Source organism: Zootermopsis nevadensis, unplaced genomic scaffold (assembly GCF_977971745.1).
Source record: "Zootermopsis nevadensis isolate Lab colony 2312 unplaced genomic scaffold, Znev_1.0 Znev_ptg000012l, whole genome shotgun sequence".
NCBI classification, from domain to species: Eukaryota; Metazoa; Arthropoda; class Insecta; order Blattodea; family Termopsidae; genus Zootermopsis; species Zootermopsis nevadensis.
In genome coordinates, this window is record NW_028259144.1 from 6,585,071 (window position 1) to 6,604,308 (window position 19,238).

Sequence of the window (19,238 nt, forward strand, 5' to 3'; positions counted from 1 at the left end):
GTTCACATATTTCATCCCCCGTTACAGAGGAAAGCGGTTGTAATGTCTTTATTAAGAGGCAATGGCGTGACATAAACGCGCTTTTCGTGAAAACTGTGATAATTATTTGGAGTGCATGGAGCGACAAGTCTGTGTTTGCTTTCTGCAACACAATCACTTTTGGGTGGGGACCACTGCAGTGAATAACAGCAGCCATGATAGATGGAAGTTCGTCACGACATCGTGTCTGACGACCTCTAATATACTCGTCAATTCCAAGCTTCAATTAGCACTTAGAATGAGCGCCAAATTAGTGCAATTTACTTGAAATGGTCAAATCGGTCATGCATACGGGAGACAGGAGATATTTTCAATTCTAAAGGGTTTTGACGACGGTAGATTACACTTAAAATTATTCATTGTCTGGACATTTACCATTGTCTATTCTTTAAAATACACGACGTTTCGGAGGTTGGTTCTGTATCCGTCTTCAGGTGAGAGGTATCTACTTTGTTGGGTCCCGTAGATAGAGCTAGTCTCTGTCACTGTTCACCACAGCGCCTCAATTGCATTTCTTGCTATCAGAGTCGTAACCGTCAGAACTTAATTTCAGGTTTCCGTATCCCACGAACAGCACATTCGTCCATTCAAGTGAGACGGAGATTGGGCACTATATAACGAGGACATTATAGTGTGAAACTTCATGATTTAACAGATTCATCAATGTTCTTAGTACAGTGAAACTAGTAAGTTAAGGTAGGATTTACAAGAAATCGAGGATTGAGTATAATCATGCAGGCCTACGGCACAGAGCTTTAAATTTCTATTACTGAAGAAAATTTAAAAAAATAATACTTTTTAGGATATATAATATATATATAATTTGTTCCCAATATAATATTTTGTTTGCGTCACGGTTCCCCATCGAAGTTACATGCATACGATCGAATACAGGCACAATACAATTGTGCGTCTACCTTTCATTATAAAATAAAGTAGTCTAAAATATTGCTGAACCAATGTTTGAGGAAATATACAAAGCTCGAAGTGAGTTTCGTTGGAAGTAGCGGACCGGTACTAAAATTAAATTCAAATTAGCAAAAAAAATCACTCTTAGTACTTTGGTTGATTCGTGAAAACGACGGGTAGAATATTAATTATTCAGCGTTTGATTAAGGTCACAGAACTCGCTGCTCAAAACACAGATCCCGTAATGAAAGAGCTGTATGTGTTTATTTATAACTATAACCTAACAAATTATTTGATTTTGCCATGGTAGCCTTTTTTTTAAAAAAAAGTCCCAGTGCGGTAGGAAAAACAAGAGTCAAAGGTAAATTCTAGTAAACTACACATACATAAACCCCCCCCCCCTCAGAAGTTGTTTCTCACACGCTCTTTGCATTAAACACATCGGAAAGCATATTAAATAAACGTTGTACGTCTTAATAATACACACATTTTATGAAACAATATTTTATTCGGAAAGCATTTTTGAAGGAAATCATATATATAACGTAAAGTATTCATTATGCACCACACCATAAAAACGTGACGGGGCTGCAGTCTTGATCATGAACAGTCAGCCTCACGCGCAGTCCGTCTTACCTAGGGAGAAGAACACCCAATACTGACCGGGTAGGAATAAATTTGAGCCCCAGAGTCGGTCTGCATGCGGTTACTGAGATAAATCCCACTGCCCCCGCAGGGAATCGAAACCAGACCGTCCATTCCGGAGTACAGTGACTGTTATGGATGAACTACACGTATCCTGAGATTTGCATAGAATCAGAGTTATTTAATTGAATAAGCCTAAAACGTTTAATGCAAACCTACAACAGTTTAGGATATTAAAATGTTAATATTTCTTTATCCACCTTATATGCATTTGTGTCGTTGGTTACTTCACGGCATTTATGCAACTACTGAGGTTATTTATAAAGTAAGATTAATTATTATTATTTAGTGTTCTGTCTGACGACAGGTCCATATGAACAGGATCCTTCCATCCTTTTCTCGGACTGGGACCTGTTCATATACGTTCTTGGCAGATGATCCAGAAGTGGTTTGCCATTGCCTTCTTCTGTGTGTGAATGGAGTAATTGTTGGGATGCCACGGAGAAACCGGGGAAGCCCCCGGAGGAAAACTCCGTGTTGCCTAGACCACGGCCTTGCCCAACACAAGTTATAAATTCGGGCACCGCCGGGAATCGAACCCGAGACACCAGGATTACAAGGCCAGCGTTCTAATTTAATATACGGTTTATTTTACGACACCTTCAACAGCTAGCGAACATCGTAGAAAATGGGATGAATTAAAAAGCGACATAAAATGAAGCGGTTGTGGTTTGATTTAAGATTATCGAAAATTGTATGGAAGGACAGAGGAAAAACATGAAAAATATGTAAGGATAACCGGCCTTTAGGCCTAGATTTAAACCCGACATCTACCAAATACGACGCAAAGGTGCGACGTTCAATGTATGACGTCACATGACAGCACACAACAAAGCTTGAAAGATCCCTCGACTTATTGAGCTTACAACTGTCAGAGTTGTCGAATATTTCCACTGCTTTAGGAATTCATGCTTCGGGACATTTAATTTTTGTTGTTGATGGAACATTGTAACTATATGATGTCTGGGAACACAGGACCACACAAGGAGTGCTATTGGCAAACGGCCTCTAATTACAATCTAATTAAATATCGTAGCATTCGCTTGCGGCATTATTGACAAGCGTTCTTTCTGGCAACCGCCCACAAAACCTAGAAATCAGTACAAAACGAACTGCTAAACGCAGCTGTGTATATGTCATCAGTGATAGCAACTGGCAGAAACACAGAACAACTATGTTCTGTAACAGCAGTAATTAAAATAAATTATAAATATACTCTATTTACTTAAACGAAACATACAAGTACTTTACACATGCTATAAAAATTAAATTTTTTTTTTACAGAAATACGTTCTGTAAGCAAATATGGGAACACAAATATTCATCTTGCATTAATTTCCTTTTCAACACGTGCTTGATTTTGTTCTGAAGATTTCGGATGAGTGATTTGAAGTTCGGATGACGAGCCAAGCGCAAGGTATGCGATTCAATATAAAAGTTCGTATGGGCGAAAAATTTCGTAACGTAAAGCGAGGACAGACTATAATTCATCGGATCACTGGTTTCCGAGGAGCGTTCAGCTGCGCTGTACCCAAATTACAAATTGATTAGGCCAGTCCGGATTCCTTCACACAAAATACAGTTTACGGCTGGCCAACGTTTTCTGCTCTCCTATGCGCAGTTCATTAACAAGAACTTCGGGGAGGGGATATGGGGGGGGGGGGACCCCCGAGCTGTACTTGCCTACGAACCTCTGCTAGCTAACTCGATAGTTACTAGAATTTATGTGCAATATATGCCCCCCTCCCACAGTTCCACAATACGCTATGCTCCCTCGGAATATACAGTGAAATGGATTCACATCCAAAGTGCTGAATCAAGTTGATTGTAAAAATAACAAAGTCGGGTACAATGAGTGACTTGCATGTTGGAAAGGAACTATCCTCATTATCCAACACACAGAAAAGAAACATGAAAATTTAGAAGTCAGTTGATTCAACATGAACACAATCTATAACTTCAGAAACGTTTAATAGACTTAATTCTAATTACTTAACAACTCCATGGAGCAAAGTCCTTGTTACGAATCCATGTGAAATGATGAATACACACGAGATCAAACACAGGCGATATTGTTTTTACGCTCAGATGAAGCGTCCATAAACGTTGAAGCAATTTCGAGCACTCCTTGTAAGATAATAAAATTTGCTTACTAGGATCGTACAATTTTGTGTTTTCATACGTTAGAATCCGCCAAACACACGAGGACCAAAGTCGACCATAAGAGTTAAGTTAAAATGGAAGAAATATTTTAGAGAAGATCGTAAGGATTTTCTACGTTACTGCAAAATATGGCAAGCGCTTGTGGGACACTCTGTATAATTAAATTAACTGCGGTCCAGTAACGAAGGGCGAAATAGGAACAAAGAAAAGGAATTGAAGGAGAGGAAAAGACAGCGGATGAATGAAAAGAGAGCGAAAGAAGGGAGAGAGAAATAATAAAAGAAATATAATTAAATAGTGGTGAAATAATGACGGAAGTAAAAAGTAGGTAAATGAGAAAGGACGAAGGAAATATAAAAAAAGAAAAGAGAATGATATAAAAACAAGACACGAAGGAAAGAGAGGGAATGAGAAAGAGGGAAAGAGAAAGATAAACATTTGCTAAACCGCAGAGCGTTGTGCCCAGTTTTATAGTTCAGCAACTGTACACAGTCGCACGTGTCGCAAACCATGTCTTTAAAATTTATAAAACCGTAATTGTACCAGAGTTTGTACTGAAAAGGGAGAAACAGCGAGAAGGAATTTAAGAAAATGTCGTTTCTGCGTTTGCATTATTTGCCTGCGGCCAGTTGTGCACGTGATCTAGAGCCAAAATTTTACGTCAGGGCCATAAAAGTAAAATTAAACCAAATTAACGTACAATTAAGTTACAATCATATAAAAATACAGTATAATGCTGCGGGAAAACTTCTGTCTCACTATGGAAGTTTTATTGATATTAACTTTCAAAGTAACGAAACAAAAGGCATTTGTACCATTGAAACCCAGACTACATTAGACCACGTACAAATCGGACTACCATATCATCTCAGAACCGAACCCCAGACTCTTTTCTCCAGGTCAGATCCTAAAATTTTCTCAGTCAGCTGTGTAATTAATTTCCGCTGCCATACATAGACATAAACATTTAAAGAAAATATGGTTTCATATATTTCTCCCAGAAAAAAGTGAAGCCGTTTCCTTCAACATTTTTATTTTCATTCATTTACTTACTTACTGTCTACAAATCTTCATTTTTCATTGTTCAGTCATTTATTTCAATTCGTAATTTTTATCGGTCTTTCGAAGTGTTTCGAACAGGCGTCTTACGTCTTACGCACGGGCATAATTATTAACATTTATTTTAAGCTGTAAAGCATGTGCGTCCCTCAAACATCTATCAATCTGTCGGTAAATTATTCAGCGTCGTTTAATCAATCAGCCAACCAGCCAACCGGAAAATCAATCAGCTGTTTAGTGTTTCTGTCATTGGGTCTTTGAGTCACTAATAATACGGACAAGCAACTCTGGTACAATATCTGAGGTAAGTAGAAGAAAAATGAACAGTTTCTCTGTGACTGAAGTTCGTATACACAGAAAAGAGGAAATTAAAGACTTAACTCGGTCCGTGAGGTGAATTTACCACTCACAGCTGCTTCACTTCACATCACGTTCAAATTCCACTTGTTTTCTAAGAGAAGTTCTGGGAACAACATACAATGTCTCCTTTTCAGTAAACACTTCCTGCTATTCACAGATGGCCGCGGATATTACAGAGAAATTACATTACTTAGAGATGTATCACCGTGTTAAATTTCCGGTTACATAGATTTTCAGTATATAAAACTTTCCAGACGCAAAACTCAAAAGTTCAAACCGTGTACGGTCAGCAGAAAACATAAAATTTTCTCTACGTTCAAGGCGAAATGAGATGGGGTAAACCTGGAGGAACAAGTTATTAAATCGTTTTAGAGTTCCTGTTCTCTTTGACCTGGCAGAAGTTTTTTAGTGCCCTATGAAACAACATGAAAAGTTTCTAACACCGGATAGCAATATTTAATTTTAAACTCGGCGATTCCCATTCAAAGTTATTTGTACGTGCAAGCAGAAGGCACATACTGGATGGGAATATTTCTGTTCAACATTCAAAATAAAAATATGTAAAAATTTCAGGCTAACCAGAAGTAAGGAATTAACATTCATGTACTTACCATTAGGCGGAAATTCATAGAAGTAAGCGGACCTTGGACTAAGACAGCTGAAACAGAATAAAAAAAACTGTCAACATTTTATTAGACTTAAAATAATGATATTGTGAGTCTGTTCTATGGAACCAATTTCATTTTTGTCTTCCATTTCCATGAATCCCGTTTACATCTTACGTTTTACCGATAATTATAGGCCTCTACATCTTAAAAATTACGCAATTAATAACACAGACAATTAGTTTCTTTTGAAGTTCCTAAACGTAATTTCTTCCGCAAAGTAAGAACACAAATAACGTAGTCGTTAAATGGTAAACCCTACTATTTCGTATTTCGTATGCCCATAGTTCGATTATTTACTTAGATGTTCAATTTAAAATAGGCCACGACCAGTGTATTCAAATTCATCATTCATAAACGTCCGCCCATTAAACACCACATGGCTTATGTTGAGGAAACGTCGTTAAATAAACAAACAAAAATTGCCTCGTAAACTCTTCACCCTGATGATGAAGGCACTACGCACCTCCGAAACGTCTGTCAACTTCTAGAATACTACACGGTGCAGTATCCCAGAAGACTATCTTCATACTCGCCGTCATAAGAACCTGAAACCTCAGTAGTTGAGTAGACGTCGCAAAATAACGCAAGACAACATAAACTGGGCGTTACTTATTCGTGGCATAATAGAAGCGTACATTAGATTATACAGCGCGCTAAATTCTAGACCCACACCAATATGTAATCCCCTCGCCCACAAGTTATGCAAGAAGCAATACAAACACTGCACAACTACACTAATCTACGGATGCAGCACGGTTATTATCATCATTATCATCGTCACCATCCATCCGTATTAGTACAGCAAATAGTAACAAGCTCTGTGCGTTATATCAAATCATCAATTACGTAATCAGCAGTTTGACACGTTAATGCGCCTGGCAACTCCGTTTCCAGCCCAACATGGAAAACCACGATATACTAAGGCTTGACCACTTTGTACGGTCCATCGAACCAATAATTGTGACAATATAATCTGACCAGAGCCGTTCATTTCGAGAGGCGATATTTCTGGGACCACGAACAGTACGACTTCAATTGCCTCTGAAAATTACTTGCCTAAATATGAACTATTGTAGCCCACGAAATCTTTGGCGTTGTCTATTAACTTGTTTTAAAAAATCGACGTTATAAAACAAATGAATGTCATGAAAATTTCGCTTAAAAGATTTCGACGAAATTATAACCTCGGAGTCACATTACTTGCATCCGTAAATTGAAGTATAGTATGATTGTTAAAACCACATTCGGCATTGATAAAAGAGCATCATTCAGTCTAAAAGGTTTGTAGGTTAACAGAACTCCATAAAGTACACAGGTTCTGACAAGACAACTGTTTTCCTAGATACAAACCAACATGGCGTGCGCGCGAAATAATTGTAACCTATTACATGGCGGAAACTGGTACAAAATTGCAGCTAAAAATGGGTGTGTGCAATTTTTAGACTATAAATCTGGAATTAAAAATTTTATTTTTCAAATAAATGGAATTTAGCCCTGAAAATAAGCTGGATATTTAATATACCGTGCTACTAGAAGAACGTTCCATCTTATTGGAGTGTGCATCAAAGACAAAACGAAATTTTGGTGCTTAATCTAATTCCACTAAGCCCTGACTTAGGTTCCTTTCACCGTAATATTCAACCCAAGTCCCTTGTCTTGAAGGAAATTACGAAAAGTGTATTTGCTTCTCTTCTTTAAGAGACTTGAACATGTTAAGAAAACCCATAATAGTTGATTGACCAACCACGCCTAAAAAAACTCAATTTAGAAAACCAGAGAGACACTAATGAAATTTTATCAAAGCCCGAAAAACTTGTGTTCAGTATTTTTCCTGTTCGCGAAGTATCGTGCTAACGATCAACCAGCAAATTAGATCAACTGAACCAGCACGTCGTAAAAATACACAGGTTTTAAGATACAGAGTGATCACTGAAAATCTTATAGTCAGAATGTAATGTTACTGCAGGGTCTGACATTGTAAAATTCGTCTTTCGCTTTAGAATCGTTGGTAGCTGAAGAACGTTTCGTCCTACGCCTTCAAAATTCCTGTTATATACTGCTTGAATCAAACGGAAAGGCTCAGCACCAATGACTGTCAAGTGGAGGAAACCAAACCAAACTATACCAAAGAGTGTCGCGGGTTTTGCAATAGAACACGTGTACGCAGTGTAGCCAAATCGTAAACATGCAATTCTGACGCATGTGATATCTGACCAGTGACAACTATACGCATAATAGCATCAGCTTCAAGTGGAAGATATCACAACATCGCAACATTCAGCTTTCCTTCTGCGCAATAAACCATCACGCATACGTCGTCGTGTCAGAATCGCGATATAGAAGTCTTCTTGATTGACGGTAAGTCATTTTTATTCTATAACCTTCTAGTAACTTCGACAGTAGTCACAGAGTCGTAAACCAAGGCACAACAGAACAGTAATCGTTGATCACGCTCGGAACACCCTGGACCATGTCAGATTTGGAATGTCTTCCACGTACAAGCGAAACAGCTTTGCGGTACACGGAACAAGCATAAAGAAGCAATCCGGATAAATTGTTCCGGGTCATCTGTGATGATAAGTACAATAATGATGAAATGAGGGTTATAAGCGAAATTGGTTTGATGGTTTCACTGATGAACTGGATCTGCAGCCGAATTAGGACCGAATCCAAATAACCCGTACTTCGCAAAGGGCAAGGATATGAATGGTTACCTAGTGTCTAAATATGAACCCACTGCTCACCATTTTAATGCTAACAGAAAGTTTATCCATGTCGGACCTCCAACAGTTATAGTTTGATATTACCTTAACTTGACTCAGTTACTTTGTAAACATATATTTCAGCACTACTACCAACATAAATCACGAAGAACTGCGCCTTCACTTTTCTATAACATTTCCTATTATAACTTCTCAGAGGAAAATTCCACTGACCAGAGTCCTTCTTGAGATGCTAATAGTAGCCTGAGCATGAATTATTGATTTGGTCAACATGAAATTTTCTCCAGCCTCCTGATATTTATCCTTCTTTGATCCATATACGTATTCTCCTACTAGCCCTATTATAAAATATTCTAAATCGATGCTATTTTCTCAACGTGAGAGATCAACTTTCATACCTGAACAAAATGGTAAAATTATAGTTTTGTATTTTTGTTACGTGTTTAGATATCAGACGGCGAGGAAAAAATTCTGAACCAGATAACAGTGACCTTGAGAATTTTAAAGACCTGTATCTGTCAAACTATTGGGCCGATCTTGTTGGGACTTCCATATGAACTTGACCTATACGTGGTCTCATTTTGACATGAGTATGGTCAACCAGGTATTTACCGTTTGGCAGAAATAAGCGTGAAAAGATATGACCTTGAGAATTTTAAATACCTGTATCTGACAAACTACTGGGCCGATGTTCACTTGACTTCGATATGACCTTGACCTATACGTGGCATAATGTTGACATGAGTACGGTCAAACAGGTATTTACGGTTTATCAGAAATAAGCGTGAACAATATGACCTTGAGAATTTTAAATAACTGTATCTGGGAAACTTGGTACTATTTTTACGATAAATGCGTTCCTTACGTGAGATACCAGCGTTTAATTTATCGACAGTAATATTCTCAGAATCGTTGCTATGTGTTTTTAAAAACAAACACTAAAAAACCGCACGCACATTGTAACAATTCTGGCGTGTTCCCTAGAACATCACCTTTGATCTTTTCCAATATCGCCCTTGATCTCAGAGTTACCCGGAGGCCAATGACCTTTGCGATGGCGCAGTGTATGACGTCAGTTCGTCTGTGGATTGATATCACTGGTGATTTCTCTCGTAGTTGAGTAGCCAGCTGGTGCTTCTCCCGCCCAGTCAGTCCCGCTCGCAAGAACGTAAGTAAAGAGCCCGTTATTGATGTATGATTTTAACCAAAATTGACATTTATTGACAAATTTGAGTATAAATTCTCGATAAAAATGTCACTAAAATCCGTTTTGAACAGTTCAGCTGGTTCGGTGAGACAGAAGCTATGACCTTGAGCCGTTCTCCATTGAAGTTAAGGCTGAAAAGCGGAAGTCCATTGCTCACATCACACCGAAATTGCTAAACATGCAGGAAGATGAATAAAGTACACGATATGGTCACGTTTAAACGTACATTTTTTTTGAAAATTTAAATTGCAAAAGCGTCTAAAACAAATGACCCACAATTCTTTACTTACAAAAATCCGACTGAAACACTCGCAACATGGAATAGGTGTTCTTCGACGTATTTATTCACCATCAAAATAAATCCCTTATAGAAACCTAACGTAGCCTTCGATACCACGTAACCGCTCTATGCGCTATGCAATGGCTACTGAACAATTACACAAAACACAATGAATTCTGCTTACCTTTGGTAGTTGACCTGCGGAGAAATTATCATCTTGTGCTGCTGTTGTCTTTGAAGCATCTGTTTGCCATAGACGCCGTAACCAAAGCCGTAGATTTCGTCTTCCTCTTTGTCACTGAGACAGCTGGACGGTGAATATTTACCAGGGACGTATATAGGCTGCGAGTGCGAAGTGGTAAGCCCGTGATGACCCTAGGGTCAAGAACAAGGTCCGTTCATGATGTGAAGGTAGAGTTTCAGGAATTTAAATTTCCTAAATCCACAACAGCAACCTGATATTTTTCGACAGAGAATAATAATAATAATTCAGAATTCATCTGTACTGACCACAGCCGGGCTAAAAGTCCGAGTTTCAAATCAGACCGAAGCATAGATTTTTCGTCTATATATCATATTCATAAAGTCTCGAATTCGAACTACCTCATAACGAATTAACCCTTATATTTACATTCTGTGACGAGGTTTAGAACGCGTCGGCCTTCAATTCCACCCACCTATATACCTTCCTAACATGGATCTCTCATCACAGAGACATGTGGATAATACGAACGCGCAAACCAGCAATGAAGTCCTCTCTAAATACGATCCTGGAGTCCACTCACCTGTGGTGTGTGCTGTCCGACAATGCCCCCTGCAGGGCCCGTGGTGTTGGGGGAATACGCCTCTGAGGGTGGAGTACCCGGAGTAGTGCCGACGAGAACTCTGATCCGTGGAGATAACTCATCCCATTCTCGACGTCGGAGATCCTCCAGGTGTTCCAAGACATCTCCGTAGTGAGTGTTGAACAAGTCCGCGTATCTCGAAGCAAGGCCCTCCAAGTACCCGCGTTCGCCCGACTGAAAAGAAACAACAGTAAAAATAATATATTGTTATTAGATTTAGTTAATTAAGTTACTCTATGGAGTAGACCCCTTCTTGAAATGCCAACAGTCACACCACGAGCTGGTATAATCATTTCCGCCTCTTATGGAACCCTAAGGTTCATCACGGTGTTAACAACAGTCTACCAACGGTTACTATCCTCCACCACATTATTCTAATCCACACAACTGAAACCTATTTCCCTAAGGTCGATTATAATACTATCCTTCCATCTACGCCGAGATCATCGAAGTGGTCTTATTCAGGCTTTCCAACCTAATCAAATACTACCAGTTTGATCAAATAGAGAAGCATGTGATGGGCGGGGCATGTAGCGCGCAATGGTTTGCGGGAAGTACATCTTCGGAAAAAGAATTTCGCCTGAAAACTGACGGGAAGAGACTACTTAGAAGTAACGTGTTGTGGGAGGATAATATTAAAAACGGTATACACTGGACTGAATTGGTCCAGAATAGGGCCCAGTCACGGACTTTCGTGAAACGGAAATGAACTTACGGGCTCCATAAAGAGCTCGAAATTTGACAGCTAAGTGACTATTAGATTCTCAAGAAGGGCTTGGTAAATATTCATAACAGAAGGAACAAAACATTGCCGACAGTCTTTCTCACTAAAGCCTAGTTTAGGGTAAACGGGACAACATTATGCAACACATTACTTTCATGAATTGCGTGCAGATATTTCTCAATTTGTAATCAATTTACATTGTGTAGTCCATATCTCAGGAAGGAAACGCATCTCGTGTCCATAAAACAGAAGAGGGCTCTTCATAAAATAGAGCAGGCCGTCATGTTACTTTGCAAATGCGTCCAGTTCATTACCATTAACACACATTTAACACGGGTAACTAGCAGATGGCCGACCAACTCACCCCTTACAGCGTACGGATCAACTGCTCCATGACAAGGCACTTCGTTTATACCAAGACGACAAGCGGACGTTTTAAAACCAAAACAACACAGTAAACTTACCATATAAACCTTTACATATGTCTATTCTCTCTCTTCGGATTTAATATTCACTTACAATACATTTTACCATTTTAAAATAATGTCCTGTTATCCACATGAGGACGTTTATTGGACAAATCGGGTAAGATTTTAAGTTCTAAGGGAGGAGATTATGAAGATGGCTGTCTTCCGGGATACTGCGCCGTAGAGTATGGTAGATATTTATCGACGTTTCAGGGAATAAACACCTCTTGAATAGCGGCGAATTACGTAAAAAATGCTTCTCGTTTCTAAGACGACGTATTTCTTACTGCAACACCAAATCCAAACATCTGTTCTGTGCCATTGCTAACATAGCAAAATCCTTGGGATAACATTTATAAAAAAGCAATAATTTCTGCAATTCAAAGTTAAAACTTTAAAATCGTTAGTACGCTCACAGGCCTAACATGACTGACAACAGATGTTCTCCTCGAAATTACATGGACATTGAAAAGGAAAGACAACGCGAAACACAAAAAGAAATAAAATTCCTGAAAGAAAAAAGTTTATGATCGAATTTTGCTGGCTGATAACTACTTTCTTCCTTCCAGTTGTACGAATTCGGTCGCTTCAACGCCCCTAATGCCTCAGGGAACCCCTAGCGGTAATAGAGCCAACTACAGTAACAATACAGGTAACAATTGAACGACGAATCCTCGGAGATTGACGAAAGAATAAGAGAGAAATGGGATAACGATGATAAAACGACCTGAAGCACAGAAATAAAATTGTGTTATGGAGGAAGAAGGGAAACCCGATGTTAGACATCAAGAAAGAAACGTGGAGAAACATCTCTGGAACAAGAGAAAACATATCCAACATGAAGAGAAGATATAAAGACACTGGTTCGGCTGCTATGATAACTGGGCCATGCTGTGTGCGTTAAAACCACGCAGTTACGCAGGGCGGAGGACCAGATGGGAATTCTTTAACGCCGTGTCCTGTCCACACAAAAGTTTTATTTCAGATTCGTGGAAAAGTATCAGTACAAATTCTATTCCCTTGCATTCTCTTATAGTGACATACCACATGCATTAAGTAAATAAAATATATTCTGGTAGATGTACAAAGAAGCCATTCCAAACAACACCAACAATATTCCTGCCTCCATTTGCATGTCCTTGGGGAAATACGTAAATATTTACACGTTTAGAACATCCCCTGTCTTTTAAGAGTGTTAGGCCCAGGACTGAGAAATTTAGTACAATTTTTATACACGTATCGAAGTTTAAAAAATTGTCGAATTCAAAAAATAATAGATATCTACGAAGCTTTGAAATGAGAAATATATATAAAACTGGTAGTAACTGATTTTATTTGTACCGTTATTTAGAAGGTGGCTGTTCGGGCGTCGTGGTGGTGTGATAGCTTTCCCCGGGAAGTCTAGGGTTCAAGTTTCTATCCGGAGGCTGGTTATGCAATGAATCGGTCATACACACACAACTTACTTTCGAAAAAACTTAACAAAAATGCCAGCATATATAAGGCGGCCCAAGTGCCGTGAAGGCTTGGACTGATGTTCCGATGGGAGACAATGCAATTTGCCTTTGTGATTGCTTAGGAAACAATAGCTTAGTTCTAGCAAATAGTATATACTTCAATTCTCTCAAAGAGTTGACTCATATGGTTTTGAAAATGACTGATTCAACTACTCATATCCAGTAACAGCCTATATGAAACTCATTCTACAATATTTATTAAAAAACTAGTGTTTGTTTTGTCATATACAGTAAATATTAGTGGACATTCAGCTGGTATGATGTGTATTTTTACGTGAGGGATGCACGATCAAAACAAATAAAACACAGAAAGCGGATCAGTATAGTGGGGACATTATTTGGTTTGGAAAGCTTCTAAGAATCATTTTCGCTCACAGATTAAAATTACAAGTTCCGTAGTTTTCATTTATGTTAAAACTTTTGTCTTTATCTTTAAATTAAGAGACGCGATTTAACGGTTACCGTAACTTTTTAGAATCCACAGTTTCAATGGGAACGACATTTAATGTGTACAACTTTTAAAACGAATAGAAATCTTTTATTTTTATTTAAATACGTTTGATATAAAAAGAACTGTAGATGTAAGTGGTAAATTAACGACCTCACGTATCCTATTAACTACTGATGTTACACTCACTGGTAATATTCGACATTCGGATCACGGAGCATTCTTTGGTACAGCGAGGGTGGTTGTTTTTACATTTCTATCCGTTTCACTAATGACGCCTGGCGTATTCACTGCTCTGGTATTCTCTAATTTTATGGATCGATTTACATTCAATGTGAGTGTAAGCCTATTGCGTTGCTTCGCTTTCAGTGCAATTATTGCAGCAAGAGCACAATCCTCTGCGACATTAATTATTCCTCGAGATATATTTACTGTATTTAGCACTGGAGTAATTATTCTCTCCCATAGCTAAGTAACAAACACTGGAAGAATAAGTCTCATATGCAGCATGTATATTGTATGCCGCGTGGCCACCAAGATCGGTGAACTTCATTTGTTACAAAATAAAAAATAAATAAATAAACGGTGTTCATTACGTATGTAAGCCTGTACTTATTATAAAATCATATAACGACGAAATTTGAAAATAACAGAGCGTAACAGTAAATTGACAAAACTAGGCACATAAATGAAGCATCGTCTGTTCTTATTTTATTTAAAACCGTTTTACCAACCGCATACGTTATATAAGGTGGAACGGAAATACGTAAATTATAAATTTGGAAAGATACGAAATGAAGCGTATAAAACCTACCGAACGTCTAAGGAAAACCACGAATAATCGGAATATACAGATTTAGAGAACTTCCAGATGTGGAACAAATACATAAAATAATACACTGTGACATTTGGTGGACTCTTAATACGGTTATGCCTTTAAATAATACGTGACATATGCCACTATATAATTACATTGTTATTAATTTAGACAAAACTTGTAGAAAAATACGCAGACCGGCCTATACATGTCTTACAGTACGTACAAGGTATACGCTGTAGTAGTGAACTTGGATCAGTCGCGCTGAACAAAACATTCAGAAAGCAAAAGGCAAAATCTTGTATTGTTCTAAGTTGAACTGAATACAGCTGAATGTGAACTCAACATACATATTAACGTTCGCTCTGTTCTAATTAATTTTAACGCCAGAGGAAATAAAAACAGCATTCTGTTTCCAACCGTACACCAGAAACCCACCCATCAAGGAATTTGCGATTCAAATAAGGTATTTCTTTCACGGAAGGTTGAAGTGTAGGGTGTATATAAATACCCAAACCGAAAGCTGAGGCCAGGTCAATATTTGGTACGAAAAAAGTCTAAATGAATGAAAATGTTAAGGTAGTCAATGAAGAGAATTCAGTAGATCACCGACATGATCAAATAAATACAGAACTTGGGTGAAGAGAATAAATAACTAAACAGTTTAAAGGATTTGAGGTTCTCAAGGCGGAGACTACGAAGCTGACTGTCTTCTGGGCTGTAACTCCATGTAGTGCGGTAGAAGTCTACCGACGTTTCAGAGATACTTGCTACGTATATCATCGAGGTGATAAATGCAGCAAGACCCTGTAGAACGTTCGTAAACTGCTACCAGAATACACGGCGTTACAACCCATAAGACAGCCATCTTCGAGAAGTAACTGGTAATTAGACTTTTAAATTAACTTTAGGAACCACAAAGTAGCCCAAAAGATCAAGTTAATATATTTCAATCTTTTTAAGTGAATTACGAAGTCTGGGAGAGATAACAGGATCATTATTTATACATTCATGGATGAATTTTGGTTATTAAAATCAATAAAGGACGGAATCATGCGACTTACTTACAGTACGAATTTAATGGCTAAAAATGAAAAAATTGCTAACTCCATAAGGATCATAAAACTTGCATATTTATTCACAGATTTACATTTCTGTTACGAAGACATTCCTTCCTACAAAATGACAGCCATTAATTTCGAAAACTGAACAGCTTATCACGAACAGGGAAGTACGCGCACGATGCACGTAATATAAAATTCATTACAAATTAAACAATGTGCCATACTAATTGTGTACACGAGAGTGTGGGTTATAACACAACACCAGGGCTACAAAGTTCTTGAGTCTAAAGAAGAGTTGACGATCGTGTCACTGAAATAACACTTCATATAAAACAAATGATTGTTACATAGAATATTAATAAATCAATATCATACTCAGATAATATACAACAAGCCTATATACACAACATTGTGAGTTTACCGATATTATTATATTAATTTTAAAAGTCTGAAGTAAAATACGACACAAAATCGTGTACTTTGATCTTCCGAATCTGACTTTATAATACTACTATGTACGTATTACATAAAATAAGAGGTTATTAGAAAAAAAATTAAATATCCCACGAGTCAGCCAACTTCACACCGACACAAAGATGTTTGTACAATATTTCTATACCATGATTAGCTTTCAAATGTCTAGCTATTGACAGAAGTAAAGTATATTCACAATACTTCTACATAATAGAGAAGAATATAAATTTACGTACATATATCTACACTCCTGCGACGAACCAAAAAATGATGCCGAACATAAAGTAATACAGCATCTCTACACTCTTTTTTATTTTGTAAGAATTCTTCATTTCTAACAATAGCCAAGTCGTGGCGTTTCACGAAGTGGGAAGGAAAATCGAAAAAATAGAGAGAAGAACGGATGTGAGAGAAAAGAAGTAAAAGGAGACGAAATCCTCAAGGAAATCCAGACGGATTATAAGAAATGCTTGAATGCCCTTGCGATCCCCTCTCTGGCTCAGAATGATAATTATTTGTAGCTGGGAGAACACTATTAGGAGAAAATAAATCCACTGTGCATTTCGACTGCGGTTCAATCCAACGTCTTCATCGACTACAGAAAATGAGGTTGTATCCTGGATACGTCTTAATGACATTCCCCATTCCAGACAAGTGTACACAAATTCTTCAGCACTTTAAACCATGGCGGGAACCATATGTACCAACCGTTTTAACACTTCGCACACAAAACATATTTATACATTTCGTACGATTCTCAGAACAAACAACGATAATTTTCCTACAGAGCGTCAACTAATTTGACTTTGTAACAGAAAAGCGTTGTTTTCTTTGAGGTACGAACCGAATTATTAACAGACGTCTTCTTGGGAAGTAAATTGAAATATTCCCCATATTTTATGGAAACTTAATGTTCATAACTGTGTTCACAACACATTTCACCAGCGAGTTGAAACTACGGAATAAAATAACCAGTTAATCATTTAATTTCAGTCCAATAACATACGATAACGTTTCTGGCGTAATCATTTTCCAACCCGTTTAAAATCAACATAACTGGAAGGAAACGATTATTGCAGATTATCGCCCTGATGATGGGAACAGCAGGTACCTCCGAAACGTCAGCAAACTACCATGCTACGCTGCGGAACAACCCAGAAAACGGTCATTTATTTACTCGTCGCCGTGAGAACCTGATAGCTCAGTTGGAAAAATTGTTTCGTACGTCTTAATTGTTAGTGTTTTGGCAGCACTAACATAAATAAGAAGTAATCGTAAGTGTAACAAGACTGTACATTCATCCATTAGGGGGGAAAAATAACGAAACTGTTCAACCTCCCTCTTACTCATATAGAAATCATAACTTTTGAGCAGAATAATGTTTGTTTTTGGTTCAAAGTCGCGCAGTTAGCGAAATAAGGTAACGCCTGGGCTGTTCCGTGAATACTCGTAACTTTTTTGGCATCTAACTTAGTTCTTATGACGGCTGTACAGAGAGAGTAATTTACACCACGCGTCGTCGCAGCCTCAGAAGTAAGGAAAAGTAGAAACCAACCAAAATAATTTGGCAAACTCAGCCAAGCAAAATTTTCCGGAAGAGTTATTTTCAATTTATATACGAAATAAAATGAAATAACAAAACTAATGACGCTCTTTTATCTACGTTTACGTCGTGCGTGTCTCTGCAGATGTAATACTAGTAACGGTGGGGACAATTATAGATAACATAAAAAACTATTCACTCATTATTAATACTAAAAGAACGTAAATCCCCACATCGGGTTCCCATGGATACGAAAACAAATGAAGATATCGAAACATAAGTACAAATATTTAACTAACTCTGATACTAAGAGAAACAAAAATCTGATAAAATCGCTAATAACATATTCAGACACTGGAAAGTATCCTAAGACAGTACCAAATATGTCAGATTTTTACAGCCCATCTTAAAGTGTCCTCCCATTTCCTTCTTGATCTTCCAAGTAAACTTTTTCCACGCGGTTAACACGCCATAATTCAGCATGCATTCGATATTATAAATATCCCTTGCCATGAAAACAGCAAGTTCTCGCGTTTTGGATAGAAGAAAGAGTCAGCAGTTATGGATACATGCAAACAAACAGCCGACAAAGTAAGAGTCCTTCGGCTAGAAGTTCGCCAAAAGTTAACAACCGTTCACCGTAAAATATCTGAGTTAAGAAAATTTTACAAATATTTTAATTCAATGTTAACAGGCCTATAACTGACAATGGGCAACCGACCACCTGAAAAGGATGGAGGGTGATAAGATTCAGAAATCTGTCTTAAACTAAAAACCATGATACAGAAGATACACTGCCACAATTTCATTGCGGTTTTAAAGACACGCTTTCCTTCAACACATTACACAGGTCTAATGAACTAGTCAAAATATTCTCAGTTTATATAACGACACTCTTTCAACTGCGTGGATTACACAGGATACGAAGCACTAACACAAAATGAAGAGGTACTAACTGTAAAGCAGGTGGTACATATAGTTACCACTGGGCTTTAAAGGGTTAAAACTTTCAATAACCGCTTGTTTATTATTATTTAACCTATGTAGGTGATGTGACGTTATATAAACCAACCAAAAGAGTCACCTCGGAAATAAGACAAAAATAATGTCTTCAAAACACTTTCATTTGAGCTACTTATATCACAGTAGAGTTTTATTCTTTTTCATATATCCAGTTTGTTTTGGAGCAAGAAACAAATATGACCAAAAAATGAAGATATTTTCCT

At 37.8% G+C, this 19,238-nt stretch overlaps 1 protein-coding gene across 2 annotated transcripts in view; it reads right to left on the reverse strand.

Annotated features, from left to right (window-relative positions):
- LOC110826786 (uncharacterized) overlaps positions 1-19,238 on the reverse strand; it is a 230,284-nt gene that overhangs the window by 48,034 nt on the left and 163,012 nt on the right. For both annotated transcript variants that reach the window (XM_087347784.1, XM_022057773.2), the window contains exons 2-4: positions 10,899-11,132; positions 10,298-10,488; positions 5,847-5,893 (exon numbers count right to left, since the gene is read on the reverse strand). In XM_087347784.1, the coding sequence (XP_087203910.1) occupies positions 5,847-5,893; positions 10,298-10,488; positions 10,899-11,132 (472 nt within the window). The remainder of the gene's footprint in view (positions 1-5,846; positions 5,894-10,297; positions 10,489-10,898; positions 11,133-19,238) is intronic.